We start from the raw sequence: 20,535 nt of genomic DNA on the forward strand, positions 1-20,535 counted from the left end.
ATCACACATGATAGGATTAGATGCAGTGGCCCAGCAGACAGTATCACACATGATCGGATTAGATATAGGGCCCAGCAGACAGTATCACACATGATAGGATTAGATACAGTGGCTCAGAAGGCAGTATCACACATGATAGGATTAGATACAGTGGCTCAGCAGACAGTATCATACATGATAGGATTAGATACAGTGGATGAGCAGACAGTATCACACATGATGGGATTAGATACAGGACTCAGCTCGCTGACATTGCGGCTCCAGCGTTGGACCCAGGAAAGGTAAGAATAATAATTTTGCTTCTTTATGTGTTAGGGTATGTGCACACACACTAATTACGTCCGTAATTGACGGACGTATTTCGGCCGCAAGTTCCAGACCGAACACAGTGCAGGGAGCCGGGCTCCTAGCATCATACTTATGTACGACGCTAGGAGTCCCTGCCTCGCTGCAGGACAACTGTCCCGTACTGAAAACATGATTACAGTACAGGACAGTTGTCCTGCAGCGAGGCAGCGACTCCTAGCATCGTACATAAGTATGATGCTAGGAGCCCGGCTCCCTGCACTGTGTTCGGTCCGGTACTTGCGGCCGAAATACGTCCGTTAATTACGGACGTAATTAGTGTGTGTGCACATACGCTTGCTGATTATTTTTGTGTGTTTGTGTTTTTTTACAGGTTCGGTTGTTGGACTTCAATGATGGCGTTTTTTTATTCTCAATAAAATGGTTAATGAGGGTTGTGTTTTTTTATTTCAATAAAATATTTTTTCTATGTGCTTGTATCTTTTTAAACTTTATTATCACCGCCTTAGTAATGGCCGCTGGCTGATTGACAACCTCCATTACTAAGGCGGGGCTTAGTGTTAACCGGTGCAGAGGCCAATACTAACCCCCATTATTACCCGGTACCCACCGCCACCAGGGGTACTGGGAAGAGCCGGGTACGAACCAGTACCCGACCATCTGTAGTGACGGGCAGGCACCGGGGTGGCCGCAGGCTGGTAGTATTAGGCTGGGAAAGGCCAAAAACAGTGGCACCTACCACCCTGGTAATGCTGCCTGCTGCTGCTGTGTTGCATCTGGCTGGTTATGAAAATTGGGGGGGGACCCGACATCGTTCTTTCCAATTATTATTATTTTTTTTATTTTTTTTTAAATGACGTGGGGTCCCCCCCATTTTTCAGAACCAGCCAGATACAATAAAGCAGCAGCAGCCTAGCATTACCAGGGTGGGAAGGGCCACTGTATCTGGCCTTTCCCCTCCTGATACTACCAGCCTGCGGCCAACCCAGTGCCCGACCATCCCTACAGATGGTCAGGTACTGGATTGTACCCGGCTCTTCCCAGCACCCCTGGTGGCGGTGGGTACCGGGGTAATAAAGGGGGTTAGTGTTAGCCTCTGCACCGGCTAACATTAAGCCCCTCCTTAGCAATGGATGCTGTCAATCAGCCAGCGGCCATTACTAAGGCGGTAGTAATATAGTTTAAAAAAAAAAACAAAGACATATAAAAAATATTTTATTGAAATAAAAAAAAAAACACACAACCCTCATTATCCATTTTATTGATAATAAAAAAAAAAGCCGTCATCGAAGTAGTCCTGGAATCCGACGTAGTCCAACGACCGAACCTGTAAGAAAAAAAACACACAAAAAAAAAGATTAGTAACACAGGCTTAGATACAGGGCCCATGTGTGATACTGTCTGTGGGACCCTGTATCTAAGCCTACCACAAGGTAGGCTTAGATACAGGGTCCAGCAGACAGTAATCTTATACAGTATAAGATTGTGTGCTGGGGCCCTGTATCTAAGCCTACAGTGTGGTAGGCTTAGATACAGGGCCCATCAGACAGGATCACACAAGGGCCATGTATCTAAGCCTACCATGTGATTGGCTTAGATACAGGGCACAGCAGACAGGATCACGCATGGGCCATGTATCTAAGCCTACCATGTGATTGGCTTAGATACAGGGCACAGCAGACAGGATCACGCATGGGCTATGTATCTAAGCCTACCATGTGATTGGCTTAGATACAGGGCCCAGCAGACAGCATCACACAATCTGTGATCCTGTCTCATGGGCCCTCTAAGCCTGCTACATCGTAAGTTTAGGGGTTGTGCAGTCCCTAAACATTGATGGCCTATCCTCAGGATAGGCCATCAATAGCTGATGTGTCGGGGTCCGTCTCCCGGGACCCGCCAATCAGCTGTTTTGAAGGGGCCGCAGCACTCGTACGAGAGCTGCTTCCCCTTCATTTCACTACTCGCTCACACTGTGAATCGCCGACACCGATTCACAGTGTGACCGGAATGAAGGGGAGCAGCTCTCGTACGAGTGCTGCGGCCCCTTCAAAACAGCTGATTGGCGGGTCCCGGGAGTCGGACCCCGGCAGTCAGGGCTAATCTTACCTTCCTCTTCAGCCGCGGCGGAAGTTCTGTACTCTCATGTTGTGCGCGGTGCATAGCGCTGTGACGTCATGCGCTGCGCACATGTAATGATGTGGGCCCCCCTGGCTTCGGGGCCCGGTCGCAATTGTGACCGCTGCGACCCCTATAGCTACGCCAGTGCTCAGTGTATAGGACACAGTCTCCAGTGTATATATATCATTTAAATAATAGGACTGTTCTCTGCTCTGTATATCAGTGTATAGGACACAGTCTCCGGTGTATATATATCATTTATATAATAGGACTGTTCTCCGGTCTGTATCTCAGTGTATAGGACGCAGTCTCCAGTGTATATATATCATTTATATAATAGGACTGTTCTCCGGTCTGTATATCAGTGTATAGGACGCAGTCTCCGGTGTATATATATCATTTATATAATAGGACTGTTCTCCGGTCTGTATATCAGTGTATAGGACGCAGTCTCCAGTGTATATATATCATTTATATAATAGGACTGTTCTCCGGTCTGTATATCAGTGTATAGGACACAGTCTCCAGTGTATATATATCATTTATATAATAGGACTGTTCTCCGGTCTGTATATCAGTGTATATGACGCAGTCTCCAGTGTATATATATATATCATTTATATAATAGGACTGTTCTCCGGTGTGTTTGTCACAGGCGCTGGGGGGGGCCCACTGGGCCGTACCGCGTAGCGGGATAGCTGCTGGCCAAACAGGTACAATGCAATGTCTATAGTTCAGAAGGGGTACCTGAGGCAATGTAGACAGTAGCGATAGATTTAGGCTAAGATGAGGCTCCGATAGTGGACAGACACCCGGCGGGGGGGACGACACACTAGATGCAGCGGAGGATACAACATGACTCCAACTCTTGACGGCACAGAGGCACGGTAGCACGGGATACAGGGTACGGGCAGCAGGAACGGGTAACACTGGGAACTGGAAAACAGTAGGAGACCATTTGCAAAGACAAACTTTAGGTAACACAACAACGCTCAGGCAATGATCAAGAGGGTAGAGCCCCTTTTATAGTCCAGCAGCATTCTGGGCTAATTGCAGATACTCTGCAACTGTGCGCGCACTGGCCCTTTAAGGCCGTGCAAGAGTGGGCGCGCGCGCCCTGCGGGAGACAGTCTCTGAACCAGGAAGTGAGTGCCGGCGTCTCTCAGGAGGGAGATGCCGCCGAAAACTCACACGTTCATGGCCGCGGCCGTCAGAAAGTAAGTCAGAACGAAGGTCCGCAGCCATAGACATTGTATATATATATGTGTATATATATATATATATATATATATATATATATATATATATAAAATAGGATTATTCTCTGGTCTTGACCTGTATCTCAGGTTATATGTCTCATTTGCTAACTCGTTTATACTTTTATTTTCTGTGTTGGCACATTACTTTCTATGTGCATACGTATTTAACTTAGTTTTCGTACCAACTTATAAATTTGAAGATGTCAATAGGGTTTTCATTTACCACATAGAAAAGAATAAGTCAGTGAATTGAATTCATTAATATAGTGCATGAAGAGTCCACATAACACATGACAACCATATAAATGTACATAACACTTATTAGCATCAGACGATTCAATTCCGAGGCCCTTTAATTATGGTTACCCCACACATTATCTCATGTCACCTCTTCAGTATGTTTGTGTGTTTTAGTCTCCGTGCTTCCCTCTTTATACTGATATATCCTCATTGTCCCATATACTGTGAGAGGAAATGCAGTGCGTCCTGTATGGCTTGTGCTCTGGGAAGGGAAGTGAGTGTATGGGATAGGGAAGGGGAGTGAGACCAACACATGGAAAAAGAGCAAGAGGTCAGACAGAAACACAGGTGGTGTGTTCTCACTTTCCTCCGATAACCTGTCATACGTTCCCCTCTCATTCACAACAGTATAACAATATACATTTACGGTGGAATATTTACGGCGGATTCCGCCGTAAAATTCTGCCTCCCATTTATATCAATGGGAGTCAGACATTTCTTTTTCCCACTAGCTGATTTTTTTCAGCTAGCGGGAAAAAGAAGCATCCTGCCCGATCCTTGGGCGGATTCCGCAGAAACCTCTCATTGAAGTCAATGGGAGGAGGAATCTTCCAGGAATAATTCCACGGCGGACCCGCCACGCACAATCCACCGTGTGAAATGACCCATAGTGTATTGCTTTTATCAATAGGTTATTGGTTGTTTGTATATACAGGACTATATATAATGAGCTTTACCATTTCCTAGCCAGATAAGATGGTTGAATAAGATTTAAAACTGGGCCATTTATGGGAAGATGAACACTAGAGGTAAATTGTGCTTTATAACCCACTCTTTAGGCCAAACTCGGACGTGAAAAATGGCAGTTTTTGCACGTTCGAGTTGCACCCGTGCGGGACCCGTTTTCACGGATCTCTCATAGACTTGAGTCTATTGAGGAATCCGTGAAAACGGACGAAAATAGGACATGTCCTATTTTTTCACTGGCCCTTCACATGGTCTATTAAAACAAAGGCCCTGTGAACAGCCTCATTAAAATACATGCGTCCGCGTGACAGCCGTTAAAAAAACTTATAATACGTTCATCTGAATAAGACCTTAGGGTGTATTAAACAGTATAATAAAAACGCATGTGGTTTTATGGTTTTTGACGTAGTTGCGTTTTTTACCTCAGCCGTATCGAAAACCACTCCAAATCACGGTAAAATTGCATGCCTTTTTATGATGCGGTTTGAACCGCAGCATCTGAATACAGCCTTAAAGTAAGATGGGAAGGATGATCACTATCCATTAATTATTTGCTGCAGCTACTTGGATGATCCAAGAAAGACAGAGATGTCACACTGGCTTAGGGGGCTGTACAGAAGTACACGGAGTTCATGCGGCGACGTCCAGTGGTGTAACTACCGCCGTAGCAGCAGTAGCGGCTGCTACGGGGCCCGCGGCATGAGGGGGCCCGTGTCGCCCGCCGGCACGGGCCCCCACCATGGCCGGAGGCTCCGCTAGCAGCCGCTATGGCTGCTACAGCGGGACGCCACTGAACACTACGGCAGAGCAGGGAGGTATCTCCCCGCTCTGCCATTAACTGGTTCCCGACCGCTGGCTGTATTTTTACGGGTCCTTAAAACCCGAGCCATAGACTTTCTACGGCTCAGGTTTTAACTTGCTGCCCGCACGATCTGGCAGCTGAATGTCGGGTCTCCGGCTGTCAGTGACTGCCGGGGACCCTGAGGAGAGGATAGAAGCAGCTTTCGCTGCTTCTGTCTTCTCTGATCACTTGTACACAGCGCTCAATGCGCGCTGTGTACAGGAATAGAGACAGCAGCAGCGGCGCTGTCTCTATTCCTCCCGGTGATCATGTGACAGGTCACATGATCGCCGGGTGCCGTTAGTGGCAGGCTGCTGCTGGGTCTTACTAGACCCAGCACAGCCCTATTAGTGACAATCGTCACTATGAGAGGGCTGATTTCCCCTGTAACTGGGGCTGCTGTGCAGAAACATGGTGTAAAAGAAAGAAAAAAAATATATAAAGTTCCCCAAATGTCTTCTTTGACCTTTGAGGATCAGACCATAGTAATAAAAAAATAATAAAGTAAAGTGCAAAAAAAATAAAATATAATAAATACACATAAAATACCCACCCCAAAAAAAAAAAATTCCCCCCCGCCAATCATTGTTGTAACGCTAGCGCTGACCCAATTACCCTAATATAGACATGTAATATATAAAAATTTACGGTAGACAATGGCGATCACAAATAAAAGGTCTATTTTAGGGTAAAACTATGTTATTACCAAAAAAAAAAAAAAAAAGCTCAAATGTAAAAAAGCTTATTTTTTTACTATTATTTTCAAACTTTATGAATAAAAATTCTAAAATAGCAAAAAAGGATGTGTATAAAAACGATAAAAAATGAAACCTGCATTGTCTACGGAAAAAACGTCGCAAAAATCACGTCGTTAGCCCAATAAATAAAAAAGTTATAGCCATTTAACTAACACGTGCTAAAAATGGCTAAACGGTGTCTGGTCCTGAAGGCGCAAAATAGAGCAAAAGACATGTATCCCCTCCCTCTCCACAGGACATGTATCCCCTCTCCACAGGACACGTATCCCCTCTCCACAGGACATGTATCCCCTCTCCACAGGACATGTATCCCCTCTCCACAGGACATGTATCCCCTCTCCACAGGACATGTATCCCCTCTCCACAGGACATGTATCCCCTCTCCACAGGACATGTATCCCCTCTCCACAGGACATGTATCCCCTCTCCACAGGACATGTATCCCCTCTCCACAGGACATTTATCCCCTCTCCACAGGACATGTATCCCCTCTCCACAGGACATGTATCCCCTCTCCACAGGACATGTATCCCCTCTCCACAGGACATGTATCCCCCCCCTCTCCACAGGACATGTATCCCCTCTCCACAGGATCTCCACAGGACATGTATCCCCCCCCTCTCCACAGGACATGTATCCCCTCTCCACAGGACATGTATCCCCCCCCTCTCCACAGAATCTCCACAGGACAGGGGATACATGTGTGATCGCTGGCATTGATAGGGAGAACGGGGGACTGAAAGTCCCCTGACGTTCTCCATCACAAACCTCGGACTTCCGGGGTCTGTGTCGGCAGCTCCGTAGAAATGAATGGAGCGCCGGTCGCGCTTGTGCGCATGCGTGACCAGCGCTCCTTTCATTTTTATTGAGCTGCGCAGACGCCGGAAGTCAGAGGTTTGTCATGGAGAAGTTCAGGGGACTTTCAGTCCCCCGTTCTCCCTATCACTGCCAGCGATCACTCATGTATCCCCTATCCTGTGGAAATCCTGTGGAGAGGGGATACATGTATTTTGTAGGACACACTGTAGGTCACATTTTTTTGGGAGGGGGGACGCTGTATGGCGTTCCCTACAGGGGGGGAACGCTGTATGGCGTTCCCTACAGGCGGGGAGCTGTATGGCGTTCCCTACAGGGGGGGGCTGTATGGCGTTCTCTACAGGGGGGGGCTGTATGGCCTTCCCTACAGGGGGGGCTGTATGGCGTTCTCTACAGGGGGGGCTGTGTGGCGTTCTCTACAGGGGGGGCTGTATGGCGTTCTCTGCAGGGGGGCTGTATGGCGTTATCTACAGGGGGGCTGTATGGCGTTATCTACAGGGGGGCTGTATGGCGTTCTCTACAGGGGGATGTATGGCGCTATCTACAGAGGGGGGGCTGTATGGCGTTATCTACAGGGGGGGCTGTAAAAAAGGCACTATCTACAAGGGGGGGGTTGTGTGACACCCAGGGGAGGGGGGCCCCAGTCAAAAGTTTGCTATGGGGCCCAGTCTTTCCTAGTTACGCCCCTGGCGACGTCTATGAAGCTGTAGACACTCCATGTATCGCTGATTGGCACACTGTGAGGCGGTATATTACACTTTACTCTCCCCTAGAAGCAATGTTTCTAGGGGAGAATAGCTACGTAATACAGCAGGTCTCAAGTTTTATTTATTGTGGATTATGTATGCCATAGTGTGGAATCCGAGGTATACAGAGGTACATTAGGACACCATAAAGGTCCATGGGACCCATAGTATGTTCGTGTGAATGAGCCTTTATAGTAAGGCCACATGTACACGACCGTAAAAATCGTCCGTAATTGCGGACTGCAATTACGGAGCCATTCACTTCTATTGTCCACGGACAACCTCCCGTTTATTCACGGGAAGGTGTCCAGGCCGTAGTAGTGTAAGGGCCGTGCTCCCATACTTTATATGGAAGCATGGGCCGAAAATCCGGACGGCCGGGCGTGCCTGCAGTTGCGGCCCGGGGGGCCTTAGACTGTTGTCTTATAGCCTTCCTAACTCTTTTATTGTTCAATTGCTGATATAGCTCCGATGTAGATCAATATTTATTATTACTTGATGTCATTTTTTCTAAATTTGTATAAATCTATTTTTTTTTCTTACCAGCAGAGCCAGAGCAGAACATAGGAGGTCACGTGATGCAGAGCAACACACAATCTGGTAAGAAATATAAAGGCGGAATAACGACGACGTACTTTTGTCCCTCGGCATGGTGGATGAACTATGGACTTGTCTAATTTTACATCTATGTCTTGAAGACACAACTTTTCTTAAAATTGCTGTACATATTACATAATATCTTTTAAGGTGTAAATAATATAGTAAATCAGCGGCTCACCATAGAAGTAATGCAGTGTAAAACATACAATAATTTGTGCCCTTCTAGCGGATAGCAGGTTGGATAGAATTTATTCCAAATATATTAAAAAGTCCAAAGGGGTGGATGCATCAGATAGCAGGTTGAAATATTACTTCCTTTTAAACCCAGCACTGGATCAAGTTTCTCTTTTTCTGCTTTCATTTATAGTAACGCTATTTAGGTGCTCGTATTCACCTATTGTATTCATTTGCTGGAGTATGGGAAATCTGCATGATGCTCGCTAATTTTCTGGGTACTACCTGTCAACGATCTTGTTATTACCCTTCAAATTAGATTTTTACTTGGCTTGGTGGAAACTAGCACCCATGGTCATACGATGTTCAAGAATGGAGCCTACATCATGACTAATGATCACTGTATCAGAGATGGTATTGGATTCTTCTGGTGGGTTTAGGAAAACAATGCTAGGTGTAGACACACAGACAAGAGGTTGGATCTCTTTAAAAAAAAAACAAACGACTGACGACCATTTGTCGTTGTGTCAATGTGACCCCATTTATGACAAGCAAGCCTGAAGATCATTACTCTAGATAAGGATTGCTAGACATTATTGTTCTAAGAATCAAGGATTAAGGCAGATTATCACTATTAGGATTTATTCAGACGAACGGGAATTACGTCCGTGCAACGCGCGTGATTTTCACGCGCGTCGCAAGGACCTATATTAGTCTATGGGGCTGTGCGGACATGTGCGTGATTTTTACTCAGCGTGAGTCCGCTGAAAAAAAGTCACGACATGTCCGTTCTTTCGGCGTTTTGCGCGAATCACGCACCCATTGAAGTCAATGGGTGCGTGAAAACCACGCATGCCGCACGGAAGCACTTCCGTGCGAACTGCGTGATTCGCGCAACAGCTGTCAAAAGGATGAATGTAAACAGAAAAGCACGTGTTTTTCTGTTTACAAACATCCAAATGGAGTGTCATAATGATGGAGGCTGCGAGAAAAGCACGCAGCCGCGCATCATATGCTGCTGCCACACGTTAGCGCTGTTAAGTGGCTTTTGCGCACGCAAAATGCCGCGTTTTTGCATGCGCAAAAACGCCACGCTCGTGTGAATCCAGCCTTAAATCCAGACGAACCTCCAAATAATTACTCATGCACTGTTGATGCCCTCGATTTGTTACATTAATCTAACCAGACATTGCACATAATTCGTGACTTCATGTCCAACACCCAGTAACAAGACAGAATTGAACTATAGGGGAATCATACAAGAGCAAAGATAAAACATATATAAAAATATGATTGATTCCTGTCCTTTTTCACTTCTAGATCTCCGGTATACACACAGAGCACTGAAACACAACAGCTGAATGGAAAAGTTTCCTAAGGTACCACTATTATTCAACTTATTTATAAATTATATAGAGGATGGGATTAATAGCACTATTTCTATTTTTGCAGATGACACCAAGCTATGTAATATAGTTCAGTCTATAGAAGATGTTTGTGAATTGCAAGCTGATTTGAACACACAGTGTTTGGGCATCCAGTTGGCAAATGAAGTTTAATGTAGATAAATGTAAAGTTATGCATCTGGGTACCAACAACCTGCATGCATCATATGTCCTAGGGGAAGCTACACTGGCGGATTCACTTGTTGAGAAAGATCTGGGTGTACTTGTAAATCATAAACTAAATAACAGCATGCAATGTCAATCAGCTGCTTCAAAGGCCAGCAGGATATTGTCGTGTATTAAAAGAGGCATGGACTCGCGGGACAGGGAAGTAATATTACCACTGTACAAAGCATTAGTGAGGCCTCATCTAGAATATGCAGTTCAGTTCTGGGCTCCAGTTTATAGAAAGGATGCCCTGGAGTTGGAAAAAATACAAAGAAGAGCAACGAAGCTAATTAGGGGCATGGAGAATTTAAGTTATGAGGAAAGATTGAAAGAATTAAACCTATTTAGCCCTGAAAAAAGATGACTAAGGGGGGACATGATTAATTTCTATAAATATATTAATGGCACATACAAAAAATATGGTGAAATCCTGTTCCATGTAAAACCCCCTCAAAAAACAAGGGGGCACTCCCTCCGTCTGGAGAAAAAAAGGTTCAACCTGCAGAGGCGACAAGGCTTCTTTACAGTGAGAACTGTGAATCTATGGAATAGACTACCGCAGGAGCCGTCACAGCAGGGACAGAAGAAGTGCAAATTGCAACTTTTACCCTTTTTATGCCACCTTTGCCACTTTCGTGTAAAGGAGCATGGCTTCTTAAAAGGGGCAGTGCTACATCCACCTGATACATTTATTATAATTTCTGCCAGAAAACTAGCATAAATTATAAGGGAAATCTACTGCAGCTCCAATGCCAGATTTCACTCTGTGGGGCGCGCCAAGGTAGATGCCTGTGCTGGGCCCCATGCTCAGCCAGTTAAATATAAAAAATATAAAAATTATCAAAAAATATATATAAAAAAAATGAATGCTCACCTCGCCACTCCTCTTCTTCCCTCCAGGTCCCCTCAGGCTCCCTCAACATGTTGTGGCTCATACAACGTACTTCTCGCTGCTCACTGAGGGAGCCTGAGGGGAGAAGAGAAGCGATGAGATGAGTATAATTTTTTTCGCTTCTTAATAAATGTGTTGCATCTTATTCCAACTTTCTTTCTATTAAAACTAGCATATGAAACGGTAGTTTTAATACATTTTCCCCAATATCTCTAGGGGTTACTCATAATGTCCTTATACTGTATTTTTAATATGTAGCACAGTGTATGATCGTAGCCTTGTGGGTAATTTCATGTAATTTATTTCAGAAGGGGGCATTTGGCTTAGAGACACTGGGAAACACGAGTCTGGAGAATTCAGGATTTATGGGTACATCCCTGGTGGTCTAACATAGTAAAAAAAATGAGAAAACTCTCCAGGTGTCTAGGGTGGTGAAAAGGTTAATGGATACATCCTTGATGGTCTAAAATAGTTAAGGGGTTATTTAGGGCGATGAAGGAGTTAATGAGTACATCCCTGGTGGTCTGGTATGATTAAGGGTTAATGCCAACATCTGTGGTGGTATCAATACCTGGTGTCTAGTGGGTTTCTCGTCTGTACAGGCTTCCATACTGCCTGGTGGATTGTTATAAGTTGCATCAGTGCAGGGTAGAAGGGGTAGGGGATAATTTTATCAGGTATAGTGCTCGGCCTGATCAATAAATTTTTGAAACTGCGGCATTCTGGCTTTTAATATGAAAAGCCGAGGTTTAGCTCCATCAAACGTCTATAGACCCAATCAGTGTGCGGAACCACATGCCAATCTCAGAAATCGTTTTTCACCTGCGGATTTCTCCTGCAGATTATCTTTAAAATCCATTATGTATTTGCCTAGTACAAATCCTGACCATGTGAACATAGCCTAATAGTTTATAGCATAGAGTGTGATGGTTTACTGAGAAACTTTTTGAAAAAATAAGAGGGGAAAATTGCATTTTGTATTACAAAAATACCTTTACTATCAACCCATTTTAGTCTTTGAGGACTGCGTTGGCTAGAAAATCATAATAAAAACATGAGCTAAAGCACGTGGAGGTCCTACTTAGAGGTCAGTTTGGATGTTTTTGTATTGCAGCTCAATAAAGGGACTTTGTTCAATCAGACAAACAAAATATAAATCCCATTACAGCAGTGTTTCTTCCGAACTAAAGGACGTGGTAAAAGAATATGTATTTCCTATATGTCCAGTCAGGGGCATTGATGTCCCACCTTCAGGTTGTGGGAAAATACTTTTGACTTTTTTGGATATGTATAACGTAGGTATGTAAGAATTGTTCTGTCTGTTTACAGACCCCTCTTACATTTCCTGGCAGTGTCACCTCGTCCAGAGTGTCCAGTGTACCAGGCTCCCCTTCTTCTATCACTGTAAGTAATCCATTCCCCAATATGTATATGTTTCCATGTTCGTATATGTTTATTTTTTTTATTTTCTATTGGACTGAAGCCATGAAGATAATGCGTAAAACATATAAAGGTTTGTACTTACACACTGGCTTCACCAGAATGTATAAAAATAACCTTAAAAGCATATTCCTGTCATTGAAAATTGTTCTCCATTAATAGTAAATGGCCACACAGTCACTTTTGCAATACACATTATTTTACAAATTTACAGTGGTGAAGAGATATTTTGATCCCACATTTCACCATCCCAGTCCATGTGTATAGCTCTAAGATAGATGATCATGTCCTGTAGTCCATTTTCACAACTTTGCCGGGTATACACTGTTCTGCCATAACATTAAAACCAGGTTGCAAGGGAAGAGTCAGTTCTTGAACTTGATGTGTTGGAAGCAAGAAAAATAGACAAGTGTAAGAATCTGAGAAAAATTGGCAAGGGCCAAAAATTTGATATCTAGACAACTGGGTCAGATCATCTCCAAAACGTCAGATCTTGTGAGGTGTTCCTGGTATTCAGTTGTTAGTACCTGCCAAAAGTGGTCCAAAGAAGGACTACTGATAAACCAGCGACAGGGTAATGGGCGCCCAAGGCTCATTGATGTGCGAGAGAAGAGAACGCTAGCCCGTCTGTTTCGATCCTACAAAAGAGTTACTGTAGCAGAAGTTGCTGAACAGGAGTCCCCCTCCCTCCCAGTAGGAGAGAGGTTCCAAATCCCCACGTTCCACCTCACTGCACGACCGCATGAGTGCAGCACTTGGCCATTTCCTTCAGCCCCATAGACATTGAATGGAGCAGTAGGGAGCATGCTCGACCACCGCTCCATTCAAGCTCTTCCTTTCTGAGTTTGTGCAGTGAGGATGAACATGGGGCTTGGAACCCCCACTCTAGAAATCGGTGTGGGTCCCAGCAGTGGGGCCTCAAGCGATCAGACATTCATCACCTATTCTGTAAATAGGTCATAAATGTAAATTGTGGGCAAACCCCTTTAATGATGACTATGGTAGAAAGGTGTCAGAACACCCAGTGCATCACACCTGCTGCGTTTGGGGCTGCGTAGCCGTAGACCGTTCAGAATTCCTATGCTGGCCACTGTCCACTGCCAAAAGTGTCTACGATGGGCACGTAAGCATCAGAACTGGACCATGGAGCAATGCAAGTCTCACGATGCGGGGTGTGGACCCACTGGGCTGTACCGCGTAGCGGAATGTCAGCTGGCCAAACAGGTAAGTACAGGCACATCCAGGACCAGGCGGCGGGAAGTCGTCAGGTGAGGCGTAGCAGATCAAGCGTAGGCTGTAGCACAGCCTGGCAAATAGCACAGCACGGCAATAGCACTAGGTAGCACGGAAACAGGATACGGGATACAGGAGCAAGGTACACTGGGAAACTGGAAGATACTGGGAGACCATACGCATGACAAATGAAGGGTAACGAACAACGCTCTGGCAAAGAGCAAGAGGACAGAGCCCTTTTTATAGCCCAGGGCATCCTGGGCTAGATTGCAGACTTCCTGCAAAAATGTGCGCACTGGCCCTTTAAGGCTGTGCACGCGCGGGCGCGCGCACCCGCCGGAGACACTCGAGGTCCGGAAGTGAGTGGCAGAGCCTCACAGGAGGACGATGCTGCAGCGAGGTAAGATGTCAATGGCCACGGCCGTCGAGGTTAACGACCGAACGACAGACTGTGGCCATAGACGTTACAGTATCCCCTTTCTTACACCCCCTCTTCTTGGGACCAGAGCGGGAGAGAAACTTCCTCATGAGGACAGGAGCATCGGTGTTCTCCTCTGGCTCCCAAGACCTCTCCTCTGGACCGAACCTCCTCCAATCCACTAAATAAAATGTCCTTCCTCCCACCTTCTTGGTAGCTAGAATCTCCTTTACTTCAAAAGTCCCCGATGAGCCGCCAGGGGCCACTGTGGAGCTAGGAGTCCTGGAGTAGCGGTTCAGGACCACAGGTTTCAGCAAGCAGACGTGAAAGTAGTTAGGAATCCTGAGAGTAGGGGGGAGCCGCAGCTTGTAGGATACCGGGTTGATCTGTAGCAGGATTTCGAAGGGTCCGAGGAACCTAGGAGCAAATTTGCACGACGGCACCTTCAGCCGGATATTCCTAGAAGACAACCAGACTTTAGTCCCTGGAAGGAACTGCGGAGGCGCCCGTCATCTTGTATCTGCCTTTCTCTTCATGCGGTCCACCGCCAATAGGATAAAAGATCGGGTCTGTTGCCATATCTGTAGAAAGTCCCTGAAGGTAGAGTCAGCTGCAGGCACCTGGGACATCGTAGAAACAGGAAGAGGTATCCGAGGATGTTGGCCGTAGATGATGAAGAATGGACTGGAAGTGGTCGACTCACTGGTGTGGTTGTTATAAGAGAACTTTGCCCACGGGAGCAACTGCACCCAAACATCATGACGCCTGGAAACAAAGTGACGTAGATAGTTCTCCATAATCTGGTTAACTCTCTCGACATGCCCATTGGACTGGGGATGATAGGCCGAAGAGAAGTCCAATTTTACACCGAGGAGGCCGCAGAGTGCTCTCCAAAACTTTGAGGTGAACTGGACCCCTTGGTCCGAGACAATATGCAGGGGCAAGCCATGCAGACGGAAGATGTGCTGTATGAAGAGGTCAGCCAATCGCGTAGCAGACGGCGGGGCGGTGAAGGGAATGAAGTGAGCCATTTTGGAAAATCTATCCACCACCACCCAGATCACACTGCAACTCGCAGAAGAAGGAAGATCCGTGACAAAGTCCTTAGCGACATGTTGCCACAGAGCAACGGGAACAGACAGTGGTTGGAGCAGGCCAGCAGGTCTGTAGTGAGCAACTTTATTTGCTGCGCATACCGTGCAAGAGGAGACAAAGTCCATAACATCTTTGGGCAGCGTGGCCCACCAGAACTGACGGGTGATTAGATCTTGGGTCTTATGAGCACCCCCGTTACCTGCCAGCTTAGAACTGTGACCCCAGCGAAGAATTCTTCCTCGGTCAGCCAGACATACAAAAGTCCTACCCGGAGGAATGTCTCTAACTTGCAGGGGATTCACAGAGAAGATGCAGGATGGGTCAATAATATTCTGTGGAGATTCCATGGCATCTTCGGTTTCAAAAGATCTAGACAAGGCAACACCCCTCACATTCTTGTCGGCGGGTCGGTAGTGGAGTTCGAACCGGAACCGAGCAAAGAACAATGACCACCTGGCTTGGCGAGGGTTCAACCGCTGGGCCGTCTGTAGGTAGGTCAAATTCTTGTGATCCGTGAAGATCAGGATAGGATGAACCGCGCCCTCCAGTAGATGTCTCCACTCCTGCAGAGCCAGCTTGATGGCCAGTAACTCCCGGTCCCCAATCGAGTAGTTGCGCTCTGCGGAAGAAAACAGCTTGGAATAGTAGCCACATACCATAGCCTTGCCTTTCGATCTTTTCTGGAACAACAGTGCACCAGCACCAACTGAGGAAGCGTCCACCTCTAACAAAAACTGCAGGGATACATCAGGATGGTGCAGAATGAAGGCAGACGTGAAGGCTTTCTTTAAGGATTCAAATGCGGCTTCAGCCTCCGAAGTCCACATCTTGGCTTTCATACCCTTCTTGGTGAGGGTAGAGATAGGAGCAGTCAAAGATGAGAAGTTGGGGATGAACAGTCGGTAGAAGTTGGCGAATCCCAGGAAGCGTTGTATGGCCCTTAAGCCTTGGGGGCGTGGCCACTCCAGGACAGCCTTTACCTTCTGGGGGTCCATCTTGAGGCCCCGATCGGAGATAATATAGCCCAGGAAGGATAGAGACTTCTTCTCAAAAACACACTTCTCCAACTTGGCATAAAGGCGATTCTCTCTTAGACGGAGCAACACCTGGCGGACATGACTCTGATGAGTTACTGGAGATGGGGAAAAAATCAAAATGTCATCAAGATACATCACAACACAAACATAAAGGAGATCACGATAACTGTCATTGACAAATTCTTGAAATACTGGGTGGGCGTTACACAGGCCGAAGGGCATGACTAAGTATTTGTAGTGCCTATCACGAGTATTAAAGGCAGTCTTCCATTCGTCACCTCGACAAATCCGAATCAGATTGTAGGCCACCCGCAGGTCTAGTTTAGAAGAAAAAAAATTCCAAATTGCGATCAAACAGTTCAGAAATCAAAGGCAGGGGGTACCTGCCCTTCACCGTGATCTGGTTTAGGCCTCGGTAGTCAATTCAAGGACGTAACGATCCATCTTTCTTTTTAACAAAGAAGAACCCCGCTCTGGCCGGGGATGAGGATTTACGAATGAAACCCCTCTCCGGGTTCTCCTTAATGTAGGCCGACATGGACTGGGTCTCTGGTAGGGAGAGAGGGTTCACTCTACCACAAGGAGGAGACGATTCCGGAAATAGGTCGATCAGACAGTCATATGCCCGGTGTGGCGGCAGGGTCTCAGCCTCCTTTTTATTAAAGACATCGCAGAACATGGAGAAACAAGAAGGCAACCCTGTCAAAGACTGACGAGGAGCAGGCTGTGGCGACTGGATATGGCCCAGACAGCGGTCAAGACACTTCGGACCCCACTGGAGGACTTCTCCAGAGTTCCAATCCAGGACGGGGGCGTGCAGATGAAGCCAAGGCAAACCCAGCAGTACGGGGTTGACGGCCTTGGACAGGACAAACAGGGAGATGAGTTCAGCATGAAGGGCTCCCACTTGGGAGTCTCAAAGGCTTGGTTACGGACACAACTGGGTCCGGCAATGGCAGTCCATCCACTGAGGCAACGATCAGCGGCCTTTCAAGCGGGATAGTAGGCAACTGTAGAAGATCCGCAAGGTCCTGGCAGACGAAGTTGGCTGCAGAGCCGGAGTCCAGATAGGCGGAGACCTGATGGGACCTCTCGACAGCAATGATGGTTATGGGAATGAATAGTTTGGAAGAGAGTTCTTGATTCAATGTGTTGACGCCCAGGGTTGTCTCTCCAACCAAACCTAGGCGCTGGGGTTTTTTGGCTTATCAGGACACAGACGCACAACATGGCCAGCAAGGCCGCAATATAAGCAAAGTCCAGAGGTGCGCCTGCGCTGTTTCTCCTGGACCGATAATTTTAGTCGGTCTACTTGCATCGGGACCTCGGGCAAAGCAATAGAAGCAGGCAAGAGGGGTTGCTGAAAGTTGGGCTCCAGCCTAGGGCGCCGACGCTCCTGACGAACCTCGTGAGATCTTTCCCTCAGCCTTATGTCTACCCGAGTGGCAAGCAGAATCAAGTCGTCCAAGGCAGAAGGCAGGTCTCAAGCAGCTAGTTCATCCTTGATCTCGGACGACAGGCCATGCCAATAGGATGCCACACAGTGTGGTAGGTTTACATACAGTAGTAAACACACACAAACACGGAACATACATTGAAATCTCTTACCTGCTCCTGCCGCCGCGGCTCCCTCCGGCCCGTCCGCTCCGTCTGCTGCCGCTGGTCCAAGTGCACAAGTCCGGAAGCCGCGACCGGAAGTAGTAATATTACTGTCCGGCCGCGACTTCCGGTCCACAGGAAAATGGCGCCGGACGGCGCCAATTTCAAATTGGACTGTGTGGGAGCGGCGCATGCGCAGTTCCCACACAGACGCCGTACACACAAGTGAATGGGACGGGAGCCGTTCGCAGTCCCTATGGGACTGTGGCTGCCGTATTCCATGTCTGTATGTGTCGTTAATCGACACATAGAGAAATGGAACAAAAAATGGCAGCCCCCATAGGGAAGAAAAAGTGTAAAAATAAGAAAAAGTAAAACACAAACACACAAATAAATATAAACGTTTTTAATAAAGCACTAACATCTTTAACATATAAAAAAATAATTTGTGATGACACTGTTCCTTTAAGGATCTGCTGCTAACATCTTGGTGCCAGATACTACAGGACACCTTCAGAGGTCTTGTGGAGTCCATGCTTCGATGGATCTGAGCTATTTTGGTGGCACGAGAGGGACTTACACAACATTTGGCAGGTGGTTTTGATGTTATGGCTGAACAATTTATAAAAATATACAGTACCGCCAGATCTGCACAGTTGAATCCTTACACATGTGGGTCTCCGTGTGCTCATTGAGGTAAAAAGCAGACTTGAAAATGTCTGTATAGGAAACCTCACCACGCAAAAACCTATACTACTGCGCATGCGCTGGTGTCCGTGCACAGATTCAGTAATGGCAGTCACTTAATGCCTCCACTTTCCTGTACTTGTCTATTGTTTCTCTACCGAGCCTCACTATTATCTGACGATGGGGAACACAAGGAGCGGTGCAGCAAGAGCATAGCACAAGGGGAGATGGTTGTTGCCTGTTTAATGCTTATCACGTGAGCCACGGCTAGGACCCTGCCCACTGATTTTCCCATTCATCGGACATTGAATGAGATTGTACCTATTGAATATATGATGACAAATTCCCTTTAACCCCTTCCCAACCACTGATGTACATGTATGTCATAGTTGGTAGGAGGCAGAGGAGTACGGAGCAACCTCACAGATGGAGCCCGCTTTATACATAGCGGGTGTCAGCTGTATATTGCAGCTTATACCTCGGACTAAATGGCTGGGATCAGATAGAAATCTGATCGAGGTCTTTTAACCGCTTAGATACCACTGTCAATAGCGACCGCAGCATATAAACTGTTAGACAGAGGGGGGCTCCTGGGTCACCACATGGCTCCCCCGCGACGCAATCACGGGGTGTCCATGGGTTGTCATGACAACCGGGTAAAGAAATGCCCCCAGGTTTGTCATGTTGGTGTTCCCATCAAGCCCTGCCTTAAATGGAGACGGCAAAAAATACACTGCAATACATAACTATTGCAGTGTATATTGCAAGTGATGAAATGATCGCATTTTCAATCCCCCTAGTAGGACTAAAAAGAAATGAAAGATAAATAAAATGGGACTATAGAGCAAAAAAATATTAAAAGCTCAAAAGCCTCCCCTTTTCCGATTTTTTCCCTAATGTAATGTAAACAATTAAAAAATATACGGAATTGGTATCACCGCGTCCATAAGAGTCGCATGGTGAACGCTGTAAAAAAAACAAAAAAACAGAATTACTTGTTGTTTTTGCATTTGTTTATCTCTTTTCAGGCCCGGATGGACAGTCGTGTCCTGGGTTACAAGGACCTTGCTGCCCTACCACGTGATAAAGCGATACTGGATATAGAGCGTCCAGACCTAATGATTTATGAACCACATTTCACGTACACCCTTCTGGAGAACACAGAGACTCTTCGGAGCCGAGAGGTAACATTAATACAGTTGCTGTCATTTATCGATCCTTCATGTTACAATACCAATCACTCATGTGCTGCTTTCATTAGCAGCCATGCACACCTTTGAAGGGGATTTTTACATAGATATATATATATAAAAGGTAAATCCTTGTGTTTGGGGCAACTGTATAATTATTTTTTATTACAAATTATTTTTACTTTTTGAGATGCAGCTGCTCTGTATTGTGCGCTAAGACCTGAATCCGTCAGTCCCGCAGACTTGAAGGTTTCAGTATCAGCGGGTCACGCAGGATTCACCTGTAATCTATCACAACTAACTTACGAACCTAGATGTGACGGATAACAGGTGGATCCTACAATCACTGAACCCGTCAGTCCCGCGGCCCTGGCGGATACAGAATTCAGCGTAATATACAGCTGCTCTGTATGCAGAATGCAGAACAGCTGTGTCTCAAAAAGTAAAAAGAACTTTTAATAAAAACAAATTATAAATTTGCACCAAACACACTGATTGACCTTTTTATAAAAAATAAATAAAATGCCTTTCAAAGGTTTTCATAGCCTTTAAATAATATAAATCAGTGCCCCCCAGTTGTTGGTGAGCCACAGCTGGGCAGATAGTTTTCACATAATTAATCATAAGCTGCACGGTCCTTTCTCTGGTTTAGCAACAGAATTGAGTCATTTTATGCTTATTTTATGTTCTAATTGGTTTAGGAAACCAGATAAATTGCACAAT

The 20,535-nt window shown here is 46.2% G+C and overlaps 1 protein-coding gene across 1 annotated transcript in view; it reads left to right on the top strand.

Annotated features, from left to right (window-relative positions):
- DMTN (dematin actin binding protein) overlaps positions 1-20,535 on the top strand; it is a 58,526-nt gene that overhangs the window by 27,607 nt on the left and 10,384 nt on the right. The window contains 4 exon segments of the mRNA XM_075858855.1: positions 8,381-8,434; positions 9,929-9,987; positions 12,443-12,517; positions 19,651-19,806. Coding sequence (XP_075714970.1) covers positions 9,970-9,987; positions 12,443-12,517; positions 19,651-19,806 — 249 coding nt within the window. The 5' untranslated portion in view covers positions 8,381-8,434; positions 9,929-9,969.

The sequence above is a fragment of the Rhinoderma darwinii genome, chromosome 3 (genome assembly GCF_050947455.1).
Source record: "Rhinoderma darwinii isolate aRhiDar2 chromosome 3, aRhiDar2.hap1, whole genome shotgun sequence".
In the NCBI taxonomy this organism is placed as follows: domain Eukaryota; kingdom Metazoa; phylum Chordata; class Amphibia; order Anura; family Rhinodermatidae; genus Rhinoderma; species Rhinoderma darwinii.